This window comes from Biomphalaria glabrata, chromosome 2, assembly GCF_947242115.1.
Source record: "Biomphalaria glabrata chromosome 2, xgBioGlab47.1, whole genome shotgun sequence".
Taxonomy (NCBI): Eukaryota; Metazoa; Mollusca; class Gastropoda; family Planorbidae; genus Biomphalaria; species Biomphalaria glabrata.
The window spans coordinates 27,851,013-27,871,656 of NC_074712.1; the positions used below are offsets into that span (position 1 = coordinate 27,851,013).

General features: G+C 35.6%; 1 protein-coding gene across 1 annotated transcript; it reads right to left on the bottom strand.

The window, feature by feature from the left end:
* Positions 1-488: 488 nt before the first annotated feature.
* Positions 489-16,244, bottom strand: LOC129924542 (uncharacterized). Its single transcript, XM_056019799.1, has 3 exons — positions 15,003-16,244; positions 3,461-3,683; positions 489-694 (listed from the first exon to the last, which is right to left on the bottom strand). Exons 1-3 carry the CDS (start codon positions 15,202-15,204, stop codon positions 577-579), a joined length of 543 nt encoding a protein of 180 aa, XP_055875774.1. The 5' UTR covers positions 15,205-16,244; the 3' UTR covers positions 489-576.
* Between the last annotated feature and the right edge of the window lie 4,400 nt (positions 16,245-20,644).

A 20,644-nucleotide genomic window follows, 5' to 3' on the forward strand; every position in this document is an offset into this window, starting at 1 on the left:
GGACAATTGGACATTGGAACAGTAAAGCTAAGTTAATCAAGCATTAGTATAAATGTATGAAGCACTATAGACATACTTAGATTACTTGAGGTTGTATTATTTCTCCCCAAACATTTGGATCCCTTCACTTCGTTGTTTATTTCCAATAAATAGTATCTTTGTGTACTAAAGTCATTTTACTTGTTATAAATGTAAGCCACACGTGTGTCTATATCTCAGCCTTGATTTTGCTCTGGTCCATGGTCGCCATTAGAACGCCCTAGACCTAATTAGTGCCATTAAAAATTGCATAACTAATTAATTTAATTTAATTTAACATCACCAGCTGTGTATGAGAAATACAAAATACAATTTTGCTGTAATAGATAAAAATTACTTGTTTTATTTTTTAATTTTTTAAATTTTTTTTTCATTTGGTTTCACACATATTAAGTATTTCATGTCTACTAATTATTAGATTTTTGAAGTATTTGTTAATAAATATTGTATATAGGATAAGATGTAACAAAAATGTGTTTGTCTTATTATTGACATTTGAATATTAGTAGGCCTACATCGTTATATAAAAGAAAAAAATCAAGAAGAACTTTGTGACGTTGAAGAACGGAAATACAGTTGGTAGACTCTCCTGTTACAAGTGTAAGAGATGAATATCGAAACACCTTGAAGTCCATTCAGTAAGATGGAAATAAACCTGAAAATATACAAAGTATATCGCCTTATTGTGATACCTAATATCTTATCTTATCTTATCTTATATAATACAGACGTTACTTCAAAAAAGAAGATGATTACGTCATACGCGTCATGCATTTAGTCATGCATATTAACCAATGACTTAAATTCAGCCAAGTCACTGGTTTTCCTGGCTAGCTCAGGCAACCCATTCCATGCTCTAATAGCACTAGGGAAGAAGAAGTGTTTGTACAAATTTGTCCTAGCATATGGGACAAGGAATGTGCCTTTATCTTTGTGTCTTTCAGAGTATTTTATTAAATTTTGTTTTTATATTTGAAGATTATGGTTCAGTGTTTTATGTATGATTGCTACTTTACTTTTAAGTCTTCTATTCTGAAGACTTTCTAAATTTAGTGATTTTATTAAAGGTGTTACTCTAGTCAAATGTGAATATTCGTTTGTTATGAATCTCACTGCTCTATTTTGTGTCTGTTCCAGTTTCTTAATGTTTTCTTGAGTTGAGGGGTCCCAAACAGAGGATGCATATTCTATTATTGGCCTAACCAATGTTAAAAAAAAACAATTTAAATATATGTTCTTATTTGATTTATAGAAATTTCTTTTAATAAATCCTAATGCTTTGTTTGATTTTTTTGTAGTTTCATCAATATGTGGATTCCATGACAGTTTTTCCTTTATTATAACACCTAGGTATTTTGCGTTTTTAGTCTGTGTTACTGATTTACCATGAATAAGATAAATGGAATTAATTTGTTTTAGTTTTTTGTTACTCTTAATAACTGACATTTTTCTGGGTGGAAAGACATGCTCCAATTTGATTCCCATTTCTGTAATTCATCTAATTCTCTTTGTAAAATGCATTTATCTTGTGTTGTTTTTATTGTTCTATATATTATGCAATCATTTGCAAATAATCTGACTTTTGTTACTGAGCTATTGCAATTTGGTAAATTTAGAGACCTAAGACTGTTCCTTGAGGTACACCTGAGTTTACTGTTATCGGTGTTGATTTAGAACCATTTTTTATTACAGTTTGTTCATTCCCTATCAGAAAATCTTTAATCCACTGATGCAGTGGACCATTAATGCCGTAATATTTTAATTTTTTAAGCAGACTATGGTGGTGAACTTTGTCAAAAGCCTTAGAAAAATCTAGTAAGATAGCATCTATTTGTTCACTATTATCTAAACCTTTTGAAAAATCATCAATTAGTCCTATTAGTTGTGTTTCACATGATCTATATTTCCTAAAGCCATGTTGGTATGGTGTGAGGACATTATGTTTGTCTAAGTGGTTTATGATGTTGCTAAATATTATGTGTTATAGGATTTTACATGTGATGCTGGTAAGTGATACTGGTCTGTAGTTTCCTGAGTCTGATTTTTCTCCTTTTTTAAATAGGGGGGTGACATTAGCTTCTTTCCATTCCTTTGGTACTCTGCCATGGTTAAGTGAAGCCTGAAAGAGTATTTTGAACACTGGGGCTAGCTCATTGCTTAGTTCTTTGAGTAATCTAGCTGGAATACCATCAGGTGCAGAAGCTTTATTTGGTTTGGTGTTGGCTAATAGTTTTTTAATTCCATTTTCTTGTACTACTATATCTTCTATGTTGTTTACTTGGTTCAAATTCAGTAATATGTCTTTGTCTCCTGGGGCTGAGAATGCTGATGCTAAGTATTTGTTTAGGATGTTTGCTTCAAGATGTACTTTAATAAATAAAGAATACATAATAAACTGTATTTGCAAAAGCCAAGAAATCACTAATTCTTACCCTTAGGCTGGGCGAAAAAAAAAAAAACCTATTATTTACCTTCTGCCTATAACAAATAAGCACCTTTCATGATCAAAACTTTATTCGGAGTTTTTTCACAGTATTTATTTGATAAAGCCAGTATCCTAATATTTAATTGAGAAAAATTTACTTTTCTTTTGTGTACAAGACACGTTGAGCCTATCAAATTTATCGATATAGAACTGAGAATACAATTTCCTCTGACACTTAAGTCAATTAATATATGCGTACAGTAAATTGCCAAATTTCAATTTTTAGTAAATATTTCTAATAGGTTTGAAGGTAATTGTTAAAATATTTTAAAATATGTATCAAGACTAGAAATGTGTAAATTCTTAATTTCAATTTAAAAAAAACTTTTTTTAGAACCTTTATAACCTAATTGTTATGAATGCAGATCAAAAGAGTCCTTCAACAGTTTGTCAATCTTCGAATAATGGATTCAATTCTTCCATATATTTTCTTAGATAAAGGAACATTCCTTGTCCCATATGCTAGGACAAATTTGTACAAACACTCCTTCTTCCCTAGCGCTATAAGAGCATGGAATGGGTTGCCTGAGTTAGCCAAGATAACCAGTGACTTGGCAGAATTTAAGTCATTGGTTAATAGGCATGAATAAATGCATGACGTCTAGGACATTATCATCTTCTTTTTGAAGTAACGTCTGTGTTTATATAAGATAAGAAGATAAGATCCTAGACGTAGTGCAGTAGAAAGAAGGAAGAGAGGCTCATTTCAAAAGTTCTATTCATTAAAAGCTGATATTTATTTTAAGAATTACAAATAAATGAGACAACCTTTTTGTATTACAATTATATGCAGTTTCGACTTTTTTGGCAATTTATCAATATTATGGTTGTTTACTACATGAAAATACAAAAGAAATAAAAACAAAACTTTTGGATCATTTGTTTCTTTGTATGTTAGATATCATTATTATAATTATGATTTCCTATAACCCTCACCTCAAAATGTCATTTTCTACAGCCTCAGCTAGTACGGCTACAATCCAGTACACACTCGTCACAGATGACAGCTTGATGTAAAGGATAAGATTTTTGTATTGGTCCTTTTTTACAGAATCAAATGTTAAGAGTGAGCTGACTCTGTGTATACTGACAATTGTCGTCACCAGAAATGCCAAATTACATAAAGAAACAACGCAGGCTGGAGCAACCATTGAAACACCTTATAGTTTAGAATATAATAAATAAAATATTAAATAATAATTTTTGTAATAAGACGTTTTGAAATATATATATATATATATATATATATATATATATATATATATATATATATATATATATGTTTTTGAGTGTGTGTGTGTTTGTCTAGATTAGTCTAGAACAAGGTAACTATAGTTTAATTATAGAAGTGAAAAGCGTTGTACACAATCCAAATACTTGAATTAATCCTATACTCATATTTTCAATCCCGTTGAAAACGAAATGTCGTGCGTATTGGTGTGGCCTCCCTAACACAACAATTAATTTATGGAGATAACTTTTAGATCTGCTAAAAAACTTAAAATTCTGTAGAGCAGAGCTAGCCAACTCAAACACAACAATTAATATATAGAGATAACTTTTAGATCTACTAACAAACTGGAAATTCTGTAGAGCAGATCTAGCCAACCCAAACACAACCATTAATACGTTTAAATAACTTATAGATCTACCAAAAAAATGAAATTCTGTAAAGCAGATCTAGGCAACCTAAAAACGCATGCGCCAAAAAATGCGTATTGCATGATAATTAAAAAAGCGTGCGTATTTTATAGATAATAAAAGATTTCTAGAAAGAAATATTACAACGTATTAGCTACTACTACTCCCAAATGATTAAAATACTAATCGGCAAAATAAAGCCAGAGCAAGAGATTCAGAGAAAGTACAGTCTAGAATATCAACAATATGTATACACTGTGTAAGAGCCTGTAATTCTAGAGACATGTAGAGATCCGAAATTGTAACATAGCTCAAGGTGTTTAGATTGTCTTTTACTGAAATATACATGCATTTCAATCCACGAGGTGAAAAACCTTTGAAATTGTATGATGCTATGATTCCAGTTGTAGGAATTAAAATAATAAGATTTGAGTAAGACATTTAAACACAAGAGTTTAATAAGAATATTTCGATCGGTTAGATATGGACAGTGGCGTAGTTAGGATGGGAGGAGGGGGGTCCAAATTAGAAAATCCTCCCGGGCCCCTACTTAGGAGGGGCCTCCAAATGAGTGTCCGAAATTTATTTTTACATTAAATATTACGCCATTATCTCATGTCATGATGTTGAGGTGCAGGATCCCTAAGAGGTCAAGCCACAGGGCCCCCAAATTCCTAGATACGCCACTGGATATGGAATATGGTGATCTCATCCTTTATTGCGTCGTTCGTTGAATTTGCAGATGATGAGTTCCCCTGACATAAAAATTGAAAAATATTGTTCATGTTTTTCCATAAGAGAAGGTTGAGCTGACATTTGTGTGATGATAAATGAAATTACATTAAACCTTTTTAGTAAATGTTATAAGACATCTCAAAGACTTAAGATGTAAAGGTCAAGGACGAACTATTTCCTGGCTTCTTAAGTTTTTATTTGTAGATGCCAAAAAAACTTATAATGGTTTATCTTTTAGTTACAAAAAAGGTTTAAAAACATTTATTCAATTCAATATTAACAAGATTACAAAGAGAGTTTGTGTGTGTGATCAGAGGTGGCCCCCATCGAAGTCACCAATGGACCATGAATATTTAAGCCATAATCTTGTTTTGATCGTTTAAATTAATAAAATAGTAAAAAAAAATCATCTTGCGTTTTTTTCCACATAAAAGCAAACAGGACAACACTTTGTCTATGATAAGACTCCTTTTCTAACTCTTCTGGAATAAGGAGAGTAGATATCCAACTGATCACCTAAAAACAGAATGGAAACCTTCCAGAAAGTGTCGGTGGCACCTGGTGCGGTAACTCAGGGTGTCATCCCTTCCCATCAACTTTCTTCAAATATGTTCCAATAAACACTATTTCTAGTTAGTTCATTGTGTTGAACAAATACAGTGAGCTGATTACTTACTTTTATTAATTTTTACCCAAATGTAAAATGAGTGTCGATTCTATTATAAAGTCCTAGGGTTTATGACATTTACTAAAACGTAATTGCAAATTTTACAATGATATTTTATTAAAATTAGAAACAGACTCAACATTACCTGAACAGGTTTCTTTTGTTATACTTTAAGACAGAAATGGTATAACGTTGTGCTTTGACATTTAAACTTAAACTACCATCTAAACGTCTAGGCATGTTTGGGCATATATCTAGAGATTTTAATATAATTATTTTTTCCGATGTGTCTGCTTTTGCCAAGATACATTTTTTTCAACTTCGTAACCCCCTAGTGACGCTACTGCTCCCAGATACGTACATTTCCTTAACAAGGTCTATTAATATATTGGACATGACGGGCTAGGAAATAAACCAAAAAAATTAGCCTGCACAAATAACCGGTTTCCCATGCAAAAAGCATAGTGCACTATTACCCACTAGAAGACCTACTAATACAGATGATACATATAATCACTCTATCTACTTTATAGATCTAGACTATAGCTCTAGAATATAGAATATATATATAGAGAGAATCTAGAGCTAGACTAGATCTAGATTTCTAGACTAGTTCTAGATCTGGTCTAGATAAATACGTCTAGATCTCGAATCTAGACTAGGTGTAGATTCAGATCTAGAACTAAATCTAGAATCCATGCTATATCTGGAATCTAGACTTGACCCAGAATCTATAAATAAAATCTAGATCTAGAATAGAATTCGTATGTCTTTATGAAACCTAGAGTAAGGACAATATTATGATTTGGATTAGATGTAGATCTAGTAGGCCTACTAATAGATAATAATGCACTATGCTGTTCGCATCACATTTACTTCTTAATGTGATACTACTGTTTAAATAATAAATAAATCAGCACCCCTAAATTGTAAGAAGATAAACTATGTCCTTAATAGATTATACGTATAAATTTTGTTCAAATTGTTTAATATGTTTAAATCTAAATCTACATCTGGCCACTATTGAGTTCAATTCGGATTGTTGTCAAGTGTATGATGAAGATATGTCAAGCTTCGCGCTATAAAAGTTGTTAGTTTTTTTTTTATTTCAACTAAAACGAAGTTTGCATTAAAATTATTTTTAAAAACAACATTTGAATCAGTATTCTATTCCATAAGTTAGTTAGTAAATGGATAATCTATGTTATAATGATCCATTGATGCCTTTTTCAATTGTGACCCTAGATGCAATTTTTTGTACCGATGCGCGAATCTATAAAATGAAGCTTGATTGATTAATGAATAAGTCTGTGACCTTTTTAAAAGACTTACCTCTCCTGAAATTTTTCATTTAAAAGTGGTGTATTTCTTTAATCTGCTTGCAAAAACAATTTAAAAAATTAAATTGTTCACTTTCGTAAAAGAAAAAAAAAGTAGCCTTTTCATCAGAACTTTGAATAATCTAAAATATCACGATGATGTTTCTGAGATCTAAACTGGAAGGAAGGACAGAGGGACGGACAGACGGACGGACAGACAGGCCACACAAAACTAATAGCGTCCCCCCTTTCGGGGGCGCTAAAAATCAAAATATTACAAAAGGCCTTACAACGAATTTGGTAATAATTTTGCAGAAAGATATATTAGTATGTTTCCATGTATTAAAATATTTTAATTACTAAACGAAAGAATTTAAAGATAGCTAGTAATATAGAGATATAAAAAGAGATTTTTAAAAAAAGTATTGCAAAAAACGTACGATTTATTCACAATAGCTCCTGCAATGATTAATGTAAGGCAATCATTACACACATTTTCAAGAACTATGAAAATTTGACCAGTTATACCTGTCTCAAAAACCAAACAAGCAACATTTTGTGTACGTTATTTTTTAATGGAGGGAGCAGATATTATTGTTGTTGTAAATAATTAAATTTTAGCTACAGATCTTTGTTAAGACAGACGAATGGCGCGGGAGGACCTAGTAAGTAAGTTTATAGATAATCTTATCTTTTTACTCATGTTTTAATAATTTGAGTTTCGAGATTTTGGGACATCGGCACACTTTAGGCCATGTCTTGTCTGTAATCCCTAAATGGTTACTTTTCCTTCATACCACAAGAGCTAAGTTTTATTTAGTTAAGTCATTAAAAACAAGGTCTATTCAAAGTTAAAATATTACAGGTAGTGAAAATGTAATAATTTAGTAAAAATATTTTGTAAATATTATATGATTACAATTTAACAAATCAAATCTTCGTTAACACCATCTCCCGGACAAAGCCAGTACCTTCCCAGGGTCGACACTATTGAACAGCGTTTTTAAGTTGTGCCCGAATATCCTGGTATCTGGGGCAATCAATGAGGATATGTTCCACGGTGAGACGAGAGTCAAAGTACTCACAAAGTGGGGGCTTCTCTCTCTTCACACAAAGGAGTGCGTGATGTAGGTGTGGCTAATCCTAAGTCTGGACATGGCTTGATGATTTAGAGCTCTTTTTGCTTCTCTGTCTGCCGTTTCGTTTCCCTCAATGCCCACATAAGTGTGGATCCAAATGAAGATGACATCCCTATGGTCAGCTGTTATTTGTTCCAACAGCTTTAGGCTCTTATGTACAAATGGAATGTCAGTCTTCATCCGATCCAAAGCTAGCAATGCAGATTTGGAGTCAGAGCATATGATAAATTTTCTCCTTTCTAGTGCTTTGACGGCCATAAGTGCAAGCGAGTTTGCATGTAAATCGGCTGTAAAGATTGAGCATCCATCGAGGAGTCTACGGAAGATTGTTTTGTTTCGAAAGGAGCAGACATACGCGACCTATTTCATCCATTTTGGATCCGTCTGTGTAGATGGTGCCACAATCTCCGTAGCTCTCCTGCAGTTCCCTAAAGTTGACTTGTAGTATGCTTGGGTGTGTATTTTCTTGTTTGAAATTAAGAAGGGATAAATTTTATTTGGGTTTATTCATCAACAAGGGAGGGTTTTGTGGGATTTCTTTTTAAGAAATTTGGTCAATGTGTGGGGTTAAAATTTGGATGGATTCTCTCATTCAAAGGCCCAACGTCTGTATGATGTTAGGCCTTCGATTATATACTACAACTTCTATAGGGTTAAATATGAAGTCGAAAGCAGGGTTTGTGGGGTTGTATTTTATCTTTACTATATACTGCATTGCGATCTATTTCATTCTTATGTCCATGGGGAGCCTCCATGTAGAGACTTAGGATTGGTGATGTACGAAACGCATAGCAGCATTTTGTATGAGCTCCAGTATTTTTAGATAAGATTTCCTTGCTGCTCCATATATTATGGATCCATAGTCTAACTTGGATCGGATTAGACTTTTTAGCAGCAGCAAGGTATCTCTGTCAGCTCCCTAATCAGTATTGCTGATTATGTTTAATGACCTTCGGCCTTTTTTTCTTAAGTTCCTTAATGTGGGGGAAAATTAAATTAGGGATCTAGGGTGAGCCTAACAATTGTGTAGTTTTCACAACAGGGATCTTTTTTTTGTGTAAAAATAGTTCAGGTTCTGGGTGGATTTCCCTTAAATTACAAAAATGCATGCTAACTGTTTTGGAGTCCGAAAATTTAAAACCATTATCGTTTGCCCAATTTTGAATTTTATTTAAACATAATTGTAATTTTCTTTCTAAAGTAGATTTTTTTTCATTTGTGAAAATGACAAAATCATCAACATACAAAGAGCACTCAATGCCAGGGGACAGAGCCTTTATTCTGTTTATTTTAATGTTATACAGGGTTACTGAGAGAACGCTGTCATGGGGTGCACCCATTTCCTGGTCATAAGAGTCAGAAGTGGAGTTGCCCACTTGGATTTGAAATTTTCGGTTCTTGAGGAATTTTCTTACAAAGCAGGGGAGGTGTCCCTTAAGCCCCATAAGCTCCAAGTCACGTAGAATGCCATGATTTTAGGTTGTATCATAGGTCTTTTCTAAATAAAAAATACAGCTACTAGATGTTCTCTTCTAAGAAATGCATTTCTGAAGAAAGCTTTCAAGATTACCAAGTGGTCAGTTGTTGTCCGTCCCTGCCGGAATCCGTTCTGGTAGTTGGAGATTATTTTATTTCTCTCAAGGTACCAGACCAAACTATTGTTTGTCATCCTATCCATGGTTTTGCAGATGCAGCTTGTTAGTTCCATTGGACGATTGTTAGCTGGGTCAAACCCATCTCTTTGCGGATTAGGTATCGGTATAACTGAGGCTTTCCTCCAGCTGGAAAGAGTCTGATTGCCATACACAGTTATAGATTTGTATCAGAGTTGCCAATAAATGTTCGGAAAGATGCTTGAAGACTGATAATGGATTTCGTCTTCTCCTGGCGCTGTGTCATGTGATTTGTCAAGCGAGAACAGTTTGTTATAATCTTCATTGTTCTCTGATCTGAAAATAATGGAGTGTCTTTCCTCCCTTATTTTGACTTTTTGGAACTCTGTTATGTAGTGAGCAGTGGATGATTTATCTGCTATTGAGGATGCAAGGCAGTCAGCTATATCTCTGGGGGACGTAACAGTTCGTACTTGGTTTTTTAAATGCCCTATTGCATTTGATTATTTTCCTTTGATCAGCCTTACTGCCTTCCAAACCGCTCTAGCAGAAGTTTTGGCAAGTAGGTCGGTGATGCATCATTAAGTATGCATAAAGCATGTTAGAGGAAGATATCCATCAGCATACAACCTTTTGTGTCAGTATTATTGAAGCCCCACATAGTGTTATGGGCAATGAAATCCCCATAGATAATATAGGGCTGAGGTAGTTGTTTTATGAGGTTCTCAAGGTCTATTGGTTTCAATGGATCGCCTGGAGGTAGATACAGGCTGTAGCAAGTGATAACCTTGTGTAGTGTTATCCTAGCTGCTACTGCCTGTAGTGCTACCCTCTCATGGGGGATGCTGTCCTTCACAAGGATACAGACTCCATCTGATGCTCTCTCCGCTTCGGTAACTGATGTTATCTTTCAGGAATGTTTCCTGTAAGCAGACATAATTCCTCATAATTAGCCTTGAGGCCTCTACAGTTCCACTGCACAATCCTGGAATCCATGGCTTATTCTAAGTAACCTTCTTGGAGCTATTAGGCCTTGGGAGGCCCCCGTAGGTGTTTCCCTTTATTCAAGTGACCTTGATATTTTTAGTGTTGGGCTTGGATGGAGAGAAGGACCACCTCCTTTTATGGGAAGTCTTTCTCTTCTGATAGGGGAGATCCCTCAGGTTAGAGCGGAGGCCATTTCCTCCCCTCTCTCACTTTGGCCATCTTCTTTAATGTGCTTCTCTACTTAGGGAGTTGGTCAACCTCAAACTCAGTAGAGGTTAGGTTGACTGGCTGGGTTCTCTGAGGAGAACCTGTATCAGACATAATTTTTACGGGTTCTCCAGGTGTATTGGCTTTGACGTGCTGCTTAGTCTCCATGCTCTCATCAGATAGCACATAGAGCCTGTTCTTTAACAGGGCTTTATTGTCTCTTTGGAGGTGTGTTTTTTGGCGGTGTTTTCTTCTGAGTTAGAGGAGGAGGAGGGGGTCCTATAAGGCTATGAATTTCCCTATCTTAACCACAGCCTTGGCGTAGGTCTTTGTCAAGCCGAACGGCCCTTGGATAGGGCCAATACAGCCGATTTCGCCTGGCTGAAGGTACATCCATTTCTTGCCTTGTACTCCTGTACAACAACCTCCTGTTTCTACACAGAGCAGTCATTGGAACAGTCTTTGGATTAGGCTAAGTGGCCACCATGACAGTTTGAGCATTTGAACTGGGCTGTGCAGCCCTTGTCCTCGTGAACCTCTCCAGCACATCTGGCACACACAGTGTTTTCCTCTTGCAGACTGCCGCGCTGTGTCTATAACCCTGAGACTTGAAGCACCTCGTGGGGCTAGGTATGTAGGAACTCGTAGGTATCCTGCTTTCACATACACTAGCGGTGTCCTAGTTCCGAATGTGAAAATAATAGGGGCAGTTTTGACCTCCTTACCATCCCTGCGCCTGGTAATGCGCCTGGGCATGGGTGACTCCTTCAATTACCTCCACTATTTCCTTCTCGGAACATTTAAGCAGGTCTCTAGAGATGATTACATCTCTGCTGGTATTCTTGTGTGGCCTGACTTCTACTTGGAGATCGAAGATTCTTCTTCATCGTAGAAGCCCGTCAGAGTGTATCATACTATCAACTTCTACGAGAAGTTCTGACGACTTGTGTAGCTTAGATATACTTTTGGGTTCTCCCACTACTGATTTAATTTCTTTGTAGATGGGAAAAGGCTCATCTTTGTCAGGCTTTTCTCCTCTTCTGTGCACATAACCACCAGAAATGATAGCCAGGTAGTACAGCTTTTTGTGGCTTCCTTTTTTTTCTCTCTATTGTTCGCCTCTCGTCCAGACACAAATCTGGGGCAAGTAGTTTTTTGGATGTTTTTATTCCATGGACATTAGTAGTAGTAATTCGGCACTAGTGCTCTCTACGCGCCAGTGCATCGGACATGTGTCCGATACAGATGCTCCCTGATTGACCCTCCAGCCACTGCCCTCCTGTATGGGTCCATGACCTGTGCTTGTAACTCAGCGTGACAAGCTGGCTGACCAGGAGCGGGCCATCAGGGCCTCGGGTCTAGAGGAACTTGGAGCCAAAGTACTGTATTGTGGTAGTTTATGCTTGGATAGACATCTACTCATATACCGGGATCTCTTTACCTCCCCTTACCAGTCGCAGTCCACGGCAAACGGACTGGTCTAAGATGTAGGGAGATTTTAGAGATAAGGAGACAGAGTGATGATCACTGAAGGCAGACTGAGGAAAAGAAGAGGCAGACACAATGATAGAAAAGAAGTAAGGCACTTTTGAGCTCCAAAGTGCTAAAGAAAGAGGAGCGCAGTTTAACGTCATGTTTAGGGACGTAAGTATGCTTTAAATGCTCTAATCTATCACATCTTTCATGCTAAGTAACCTTGCGATCTATAGTGCAGATGATGTTAATATCACCTGATCCTTTGTCCAACTGTTAACGAGCCACTAGCGGATCCAGAACTTTGGAATGGGGGGTGGGGCGATATTTTTCCATATTCTAACCCCTAACGCCCAGTGAACCCTAACCCTATGCATAAACGTGCATACAGAATAGATATATAGATATAGATATAGATATAGATATAGATATAGATATAGATATAGATATAGATATAGATATAGATATAGATATAGATATAGATATAGATATAGATATAGATGTGCGAATAAAAAAGCAGTGTTTCTCAACCTTCGGCGAAAAAAAAAACAAAAAAACCCAGTAATATTGAGACCATTCTCTTGGAAGCTAGGGGGTCTGAGGGATCGCTTTAATCCCAATGGGGTTCAGAGCAAAGCGACGCCAAAAGCGTATTCTTTCATTCTTCACTGCAGAAACGCATTCTCCTGACATCTACAGTTCATCCTATTAAAAAAAGGCCTTTTGGATAATATTTTACTTGAAAAATATTCAAATATAAAATTATAGGCTCTTACTACATTGCAATAAAAACGGTTTGAAGATACCCTACATATTTAGATTAAGGCTTTAAGGATCGCCGCCGAAACATTATTATTCGGAAAATACTATTATTAAAAAAAGCTCATTTGTAAGTGATACATTTTGTTCAATAGGCCTGTTTGTAACTTTGTTTTTTTACATAACTATAATTCAAAGCTTTAAACAAAAAAATTCGGAAGTGGTAGGAGAAATTATGTGGACCAATTAGATTCTACTCACATTTTTTTTTGGCCTTTTTAGGATTCAAGCATTAATTGTGAGCTATAGTCCCAAATTTATATAACTAGATAAATATCCGATAAAGTCAAGGTTGGAAAAAGGCGACTAGCAAAAGAATATTTGGGTTCAGAACTCATTTCAATCGTTACTCTATACTAAAAATTTGTGTATGAATTCTAATTTTTCCAAAGCAAAGTTTGTTTTTTTTAAAAATACGATAAATTTACATAAAGTCTGTCGCCATATTTGACTATTCTGTTTTGAAATGTCAAGTTTTTATCTGAGAAGGGTTGCGGGCATTAGAGTGTAAACGATTAATCTTGGCTCTTTTTTTTAATTTCTGTTAATGATTGCATTTGGCATTAAAGTATAGGGGTGGGGAGACTCGATATAAGAATTATATTTATAGCATATATAAATTATATTAGTGACATATTTTTTTTATACATTTTGTAATTTGTTAACTATAATACAAAAAGAAAAGTATTGGTTTGTCCGATGGTTGAAGGCGATTGCATGTATCGGCCCCTCCCACCTGGTACAACCCATTTTCATTATATATTTACTAATAATAAACTTTGTGATTAGAGTGTGGTGCGATATTATATACAAATGAGTTCACATATCAGTACAGAGCTTATATTATATAGATATTCAACTAATTTTGTGAACAAACTATGATTTCTCCATAAAAATAGGACCTCCCCCCACTCAGAGTGCTAGAGTGTGGAAGGCAGTAGATGCAATCGCCCCCCTCTCCCCAAAGAATCGACCAAGAGACCAGAAGGAGAGCGACATAATATCAAAATTATATTTTAATTGAACTCATTTTGTTTATAAACTGATTTCCCCGTCAACGTAGGACCGCCTCCTTCTCAAAGGGTTTAGGTGGGAAGGGCAGTAGAGGTATTCATCCCCCCCCCCAAATCGACATAATATAAAGATCGGTTGAAACATCAATAACAAGTTTGAATCATATAGATAATTTTTCATTCTGTTAGCCAGCTGTGATTTCTACAAATAAATTGGATTGCCCCCCACCCACTCGAAAGTTTACGGGGGGAGGGGGATTGATGCCATCGCTCCCTCCCTACCAAATCGGCAAACTTACTAGAGGGGGGGGGTGCAAAATAATGTAAAAATAGGTTGAAATATAAATAAATCGTATATATTATTAACATAAGCAATAAATTCGTGTGAGAATTCTAATCTAAAATTCCTCCAAGGGTGGGGGTCGGCTGAGTGGCGGGCTATCGCCCCTACCGCCTCCCCCTGGATCCGCCAGTGTAACGAGCAGGGTGTTATTTGTCCAGTATAACGACCAACTAAAGCCAGGTACCCATTAGATTTTTGGTAGACTCAGGGTTCCCTAAAAATCCCAGTCTTCGCCGAGATTCGAACACAGGACCCCAGATTCGGAAGTCAAGCGCTTAACCACTTAGCCACCGCGCCCTGTGTGAATAAAATTTCGGAATGAAGGTAAAAAAAAAAAACTCGATGTAGACCTAGAAATAACAATCTATATATTAATACATAGTATGTGAACCCCCCTCTCCTTTTATAGCTAGTTTTATTCTACAGAATACAAAGATTAAAATTCAGTATATCTACATAAAAAACTACAACTTCGGGACCTACAATGCATTGGATTTGACAGTTTTTTTTAAAAAAACCTACCAATAAGAAATGCAGAGTCCAGATAGCAAGTTTTCTTTCCGTAACCAATAGTCTGTGACGTCAAGTATGATGAGATAATGACGACAATCACTATTGAGACCGATACAATCATCGTGAGCACCATCAACTTTAGTGTACGTATACTGAGCGCGACAGTTCTTGAAGATACGTTTGGAATGTTGGCAGTAAAAATTCTAAACATATGAAGACTACACAGAAAACTCCAAGAAAAGTGCCACAGCCACAAGAAGTGTGTCACAATACCAATATATGTACACAGAGCACTGGGTGTTGGTCTGAAAATGACATATATGATACACTTTGTAAAATTTTGACATGAAAAAATAATTATACAAATTAAGGTTCTAAAACTCTTTGTATCTGCAATCTAAAAGGACATTAAATATTTTACATAAATGAACATTTGAATTTATCAGCTAAACACAAGACTACTTACACATTTGAAGCCATGATCAAAGCCAACTGTGCAAGAAAAAGACTCAAAGTGAGGAAAATATTGTTTATACCTGGAACAGTTCTCAACTCAGCAAAAACAAGGTACGTAATCAAAGTTATCAAGAGACACAACTCTGATGCACTTAAACATATATAGGTTAAAATGTATGCACATAAGTATAAAACTCCATCCATAGGTCTATTTGTACCACGTGATCTGGTCTTGTTGATATATTTATCTAAGATGTCTGCACAAATGTTAAGCTCATTGTTTTCGGTCAGTACCATGCTATTTATATCTGACATGTTGGAGATAATTAGCGTGATTCCACCAACATCTAGGGTCAGCATGACATGTTCCAATCGTTTTCTTTGGTTCCACTCTACTGTAAAACTAGAATTTTTAAATGTAAGAAAACTGCAAGTCAGAGTCCTGGACAAACTAATACTTCGGTGCGAGTCACTTGTCAGAGATGTATTGTATTTAATCTGAAAAAGAACCGTCACACGTTCGGGAACAGACGTGCCTTTCATCACCTTATAATTGTTTTATATAGCTTCCGTCCAATAATTGTAATACAGAAATGTATTCCCTTCTTGATCCATTGTACTTCCAAAGAAAATGTCTAAAGCAATGTTCTCAAAAGAATCTCTTGTCAGTAACATTGAAGCTAAGACATACATGTCTGCCCACAGGGCTAGAGTTCTTTTGTCGCTAACATTATTGTTGACTTCATAAACAACATCAAGCTGATAAGAGTAGGCGTCGCTGATAATCTTTAAAGTCTCATTGACCTACAAAAAATAATAATTTCGCAAACTGCAATTTAGATTAAGCAATGCATTTTTTTTATCGTTAAAAAAAAAGCAAAGGCTTATTCGAACAAACAAAGAATATATATCATTTACTTCAATATAAATAAATAAATTTATATAAATAATATTTTTTTTTAAATACATGAATAATACGCTCCGTCATATCTTAAATGTATGCCATGAAAGAAATTACTTTAACAAAGAAAATGTAAGAGTCGACCAACTATGGATTCATACAAGGCTCTTTAATTTGCTATACATTGCTTTTGTGCTCTTTATTAAAATTACTGGGTAAAATCTACCATGTCTAGGATATTTAAATATTACTAAGTAAAATCTACCATGTCTAGGCTGTTAAAATAGTCCTCGGTAAACTCTTATTATGTTTAAGTTTGTACACATTATTCGGTATACTCTACCACGTCTAAGCTGTTTAAACATTATTGTTTATTAAAATGTATTTTTTTTCCCCTAGATTTAATGAACTTGTTTTTAGTACTCAGTCATATTTGTTAAGTTAACAAATTTGAATAAACAGCCTACATCTAAATGTACATTTTTAAAGCCTGCTTATACAATTGAAAGATGTACTCAGGCGATTAGATCTTAATCTAGATATAAAGTTTATTCTGGAGGCGCGGTGGTTAAGTTATAGAGCACTTGGCTTCCGAACCGGTGAAGACTGGGATTTTTAATTTCGGGATATTCAGCTTTCTTATTATATATAATACATACGTTACTTAAAGAAAGAAGATGATTACGTCCTACGCATCATGCATTTAGTTATGCATATTAACCAATGACTTAAATTCTACCAAGTCACTGGTTTTCCTTGCTAGCTCAGGCAACCCATTTCATGCTCTAATAGCACTAGGGAAGAAGGAACACTTGTGCAAGCTTTATAATAAGTATCTGACATTAGTTGCGGAAAAGTTTGGTCGTTCACCGTGAGTCACAGATACAGAGAGCCTTAACATAATCTGCCTTAAAGGGGAACTTTGTTGTTTTTTTTTTAAAGATGATTCTACGAGATAGTACGAGATGTTGCATAACACTGAATGGCCAAACATTAGAAGTTGACTCATTTAAATACCTAGGGTATAAAATATGCACATCCGCTTCCATGAGAAAATCAGGGAAAATCTGGAAGAGTAACATCAGCTTCCCAGTCAAATTTAAACTGTATATATACCCCTGTATGGTTATGACAGTTGCATACTGAACGCTGGGAATAAAAGAAAAATCCAAGCCTTTAAAAGTAAAATGCTACTGAAATATGCTTGGTATCAAATACCAGGAAAAGAAGACATGAGTTTGTACTTATTCAAGTCAGCACTCAGGCTGGCAGAAAGTAAAAAGTTCTCAATACTGTGCAGAGACAAAAGCTGCACAGGTTTGGTCATATTGTAAGACCACACTCACTATCAAAAGTCATTCTGCAAGGTACAGTAGAGGGAACACATAGAAACACTTGTCAAGACCACACTCACTATCAAAAGTCATTCTGCAAGGTACAGTAGAGGGAACACATAGAAACACTTGTCAAGACCACACTCACTATCAAAAGTCATTCTGCAAGGTACAGTAGAGGGAACACATAGAAACACTTGTCAAGACCACACTCACTATCAAAAGTCATTCTGCAAGGTACAGTAGAGGGAACACATAGAAACACTTGTCAAGACCACACTCACTATCAAAAGTCATTCTGCAAGGTACAGTAGAGGGAACACATAGAAACACTTGTCAAGACCACACTCACTATCAAAAGTCATTCTGCAAGGTACAGTAGAGGGAACACATAGAAACACTTGTCAAGACCACACTCACTATCAAAAGTCATTCTGCAAGGTACAGTAGAGGGAACACATAGAAACACTTGTCAAGACCACACTCACTATCAAAAGTCATTCTGCAAGGTACAGTAGAGGGAACACATAGAAACACTTGTCAAGACCACACTCACTATCAAAAGTCATTCTGCAAGGTACAGTAGAGGGAACACATAGAAACACTTGTCAAGACCACACTCACTATCAAAAGTCATTCTGCAAGGTACAGTAGAGGGAACACATAGAAACACTTGTCAAGACCACACTCACTATCAAAAGTCATTCTGCAAGGTACAGTAGAGGGAACACATAGAAACACTTGTCAAGACCACACTCACTATCAAAAGTCATTCTGCAAGGTACAGTAGAGGGAACACATAGAAACACTTGTCAAGACCACACTCACTATCAAAAGTCATTCTGCAAGGTACAGTAGAGGGAACACATAGAAACACTTGTCAAGACCACACTCACTATCAAAAGTCATTCTGCAAGGTACAGTAGAGGGAACACATAGAAACACTTGTCAAGACCACACTCACTATCAAAAGTCATTCTGCAAGGTACAGTAGAGGGAACACATAGAAACACTTGTCAAGACCACACTCACTATCAAAAGTCATTCTGCAAGGTACAGTAGAGGGAACACATAGAAACACTTGTCAAGACCACACTCACTATCAAAAGTCATTCTGCAAGGTACAGTAGAGGGAACACATAGAAACACTTGTCAAGACCACACTCACTATCAAAAGTCATTCTGCAAGGTACAGTAGAGGGAACACATAGAAACACTTGTCAAGACCACACTCACTATCAAAAGTCATTCTGCAAGGTACAGTAGAGGGAACACATAGAAACACTTGTCAAGACCACACTCACTATCAAAAGTCATTCTGCAAGGTACAGTAGAGGGAACACATAGAAACACTTGTCAAGACCACACTCACTATCAAAAGTCATTCTGCAAGGTACAGTAGAGGGAACACATAGAAACACTTGTCAAGACCACACTCACTATCAAAAGTCATTCTGCAAGGTACAGTAGAGGGAACACATAGAAACACTTGTCAAGACCACACTCACTATCAAAAGTCATTCTGCAAGGTACAGTAGAGGGAACACATAGAAACACTTGTCAAGACCACACTCACTCTCAAAAGTCATTCTGCAAGGTACAGTAGAGGGAACACATAGAAACACTTGTCAAGACCACACTCACTATCAAAAGTCATTCTGCAAGGTACAGTAGAGGGAACACATAGAAACACTTGTCAAGACCACACTCACTATCAAAAGTCATTCTGCAAGGTACAGTAGAGGGAACACATAGAATGTGTCGTCCCAAAAAACAAAACAAAAACTGTCTGAATAATATAAAATAATGCTAAGAAAAACTGCTGACTGGGGAAAGGGATTTGGTTTCGCAAACTGTCACAGTATCCATACGCGACGAAAGTCAAGGAACAGGTGATGATGATGAAAGATGATTGCTTTGATTATTTTATATTGGGGCGCAAACACGCTCTATCTTAATTTTTTAAAAAAAGATCTTTGATCTAAGTTCGATATTGTGTAAACCAACAGTTCCAAATATAATAAGTTTAAACAAAATCAGGTAAACTCATTTTTGCTCAATGACACTTAAAATAAAAACGGTTTGCTTAATCTGTTTAACAAACATCATCGCGCGTATTAAATTTCAAACAACTACAAGATGACATCAAGTGTCAGTAAGCTACTAAGTTATGAGAAATTTTTTGAAATTGATATGCTACCAAATAATAACTTCAGTTTTATAACACTTTTTTTTTTAATAATGTGACGTTATTACATACAAATTTGTATAAAATCACAAGGAACAGTACCTGCAACTTCACCAAGTGTAATAGTTCGTTAGAGGTTAGATTGTCTTGACAAGTGTTTCTGTGTGTGACTACAAGTAGTGCCCTAACTCTATACACCAAACCTTTAATGTCTGGAAATATGGAAGTACAGGTTCCATTCTGAAATGTCTTGCCTGGAGAACATCGCAGTTGGAGACACTCGCCCTGAGGTAAAATATTTAAAATCAGAATATCAGAAAATCATACTATCGCAGTGAGTGAGACAATTAAGTTTTTAACAAATATTCTAATTGCCGGTAAAAGTAACAATAAATCAATGTTTCGATCTCTAATATGTACCAACATTTGGTGCAGCCCATGTGGTCTCGTTACATTGGTTCACATTTTCATCCACAGAGAACTCGTGTAGATCTTCAAAGTTTATCAACATTTGATACAAGATTCGACTGTCAAATGTTTGATCGGCAGAAATTGCGGAGCATGCGTAAAATGGATATGACATCTAATAAAGATAAAGGTAAAAAATTAATTAAAAAAACTGAGATTTTGGTTAAGTACAATTTTATGCAGTTGGTCTTCAAGAAATATTGATTCATTACCTAAACTAATATTTTATAAGCATATTTAATATACATACTTACTAAGTCACAAATCATGCAGAAAATATTTTTATAATACTCGTTATTATATG

What these genes read in the sequence shown, in the direction of transcription:
- LOC129924542 (XM_056019799.1), bottom strand. Translation starts at nt 15,204, where the DNA reads ATGTTTAGAATTTTTACTGCCAACATTCCAAACGTATCTTCAAGAACT. An exon ending in GGACTCTGCATTTCTTATTG is followed by an intron (nt 3,684 to 15,002) that starts GTAGGTTTTTTT and finishes CTAAACTATAAG; the next exon opens with GTGTTTCAATGGTTGCTCCA. An exon ending in GTAGAAAATGACATTTTGAG is followed by an intron (nt 695 to 3,460) that starts GTGAGGGTTATA and finishes GTATATTTTCAG; the next exon opens with GTTTATTTCCATCTTACTGA.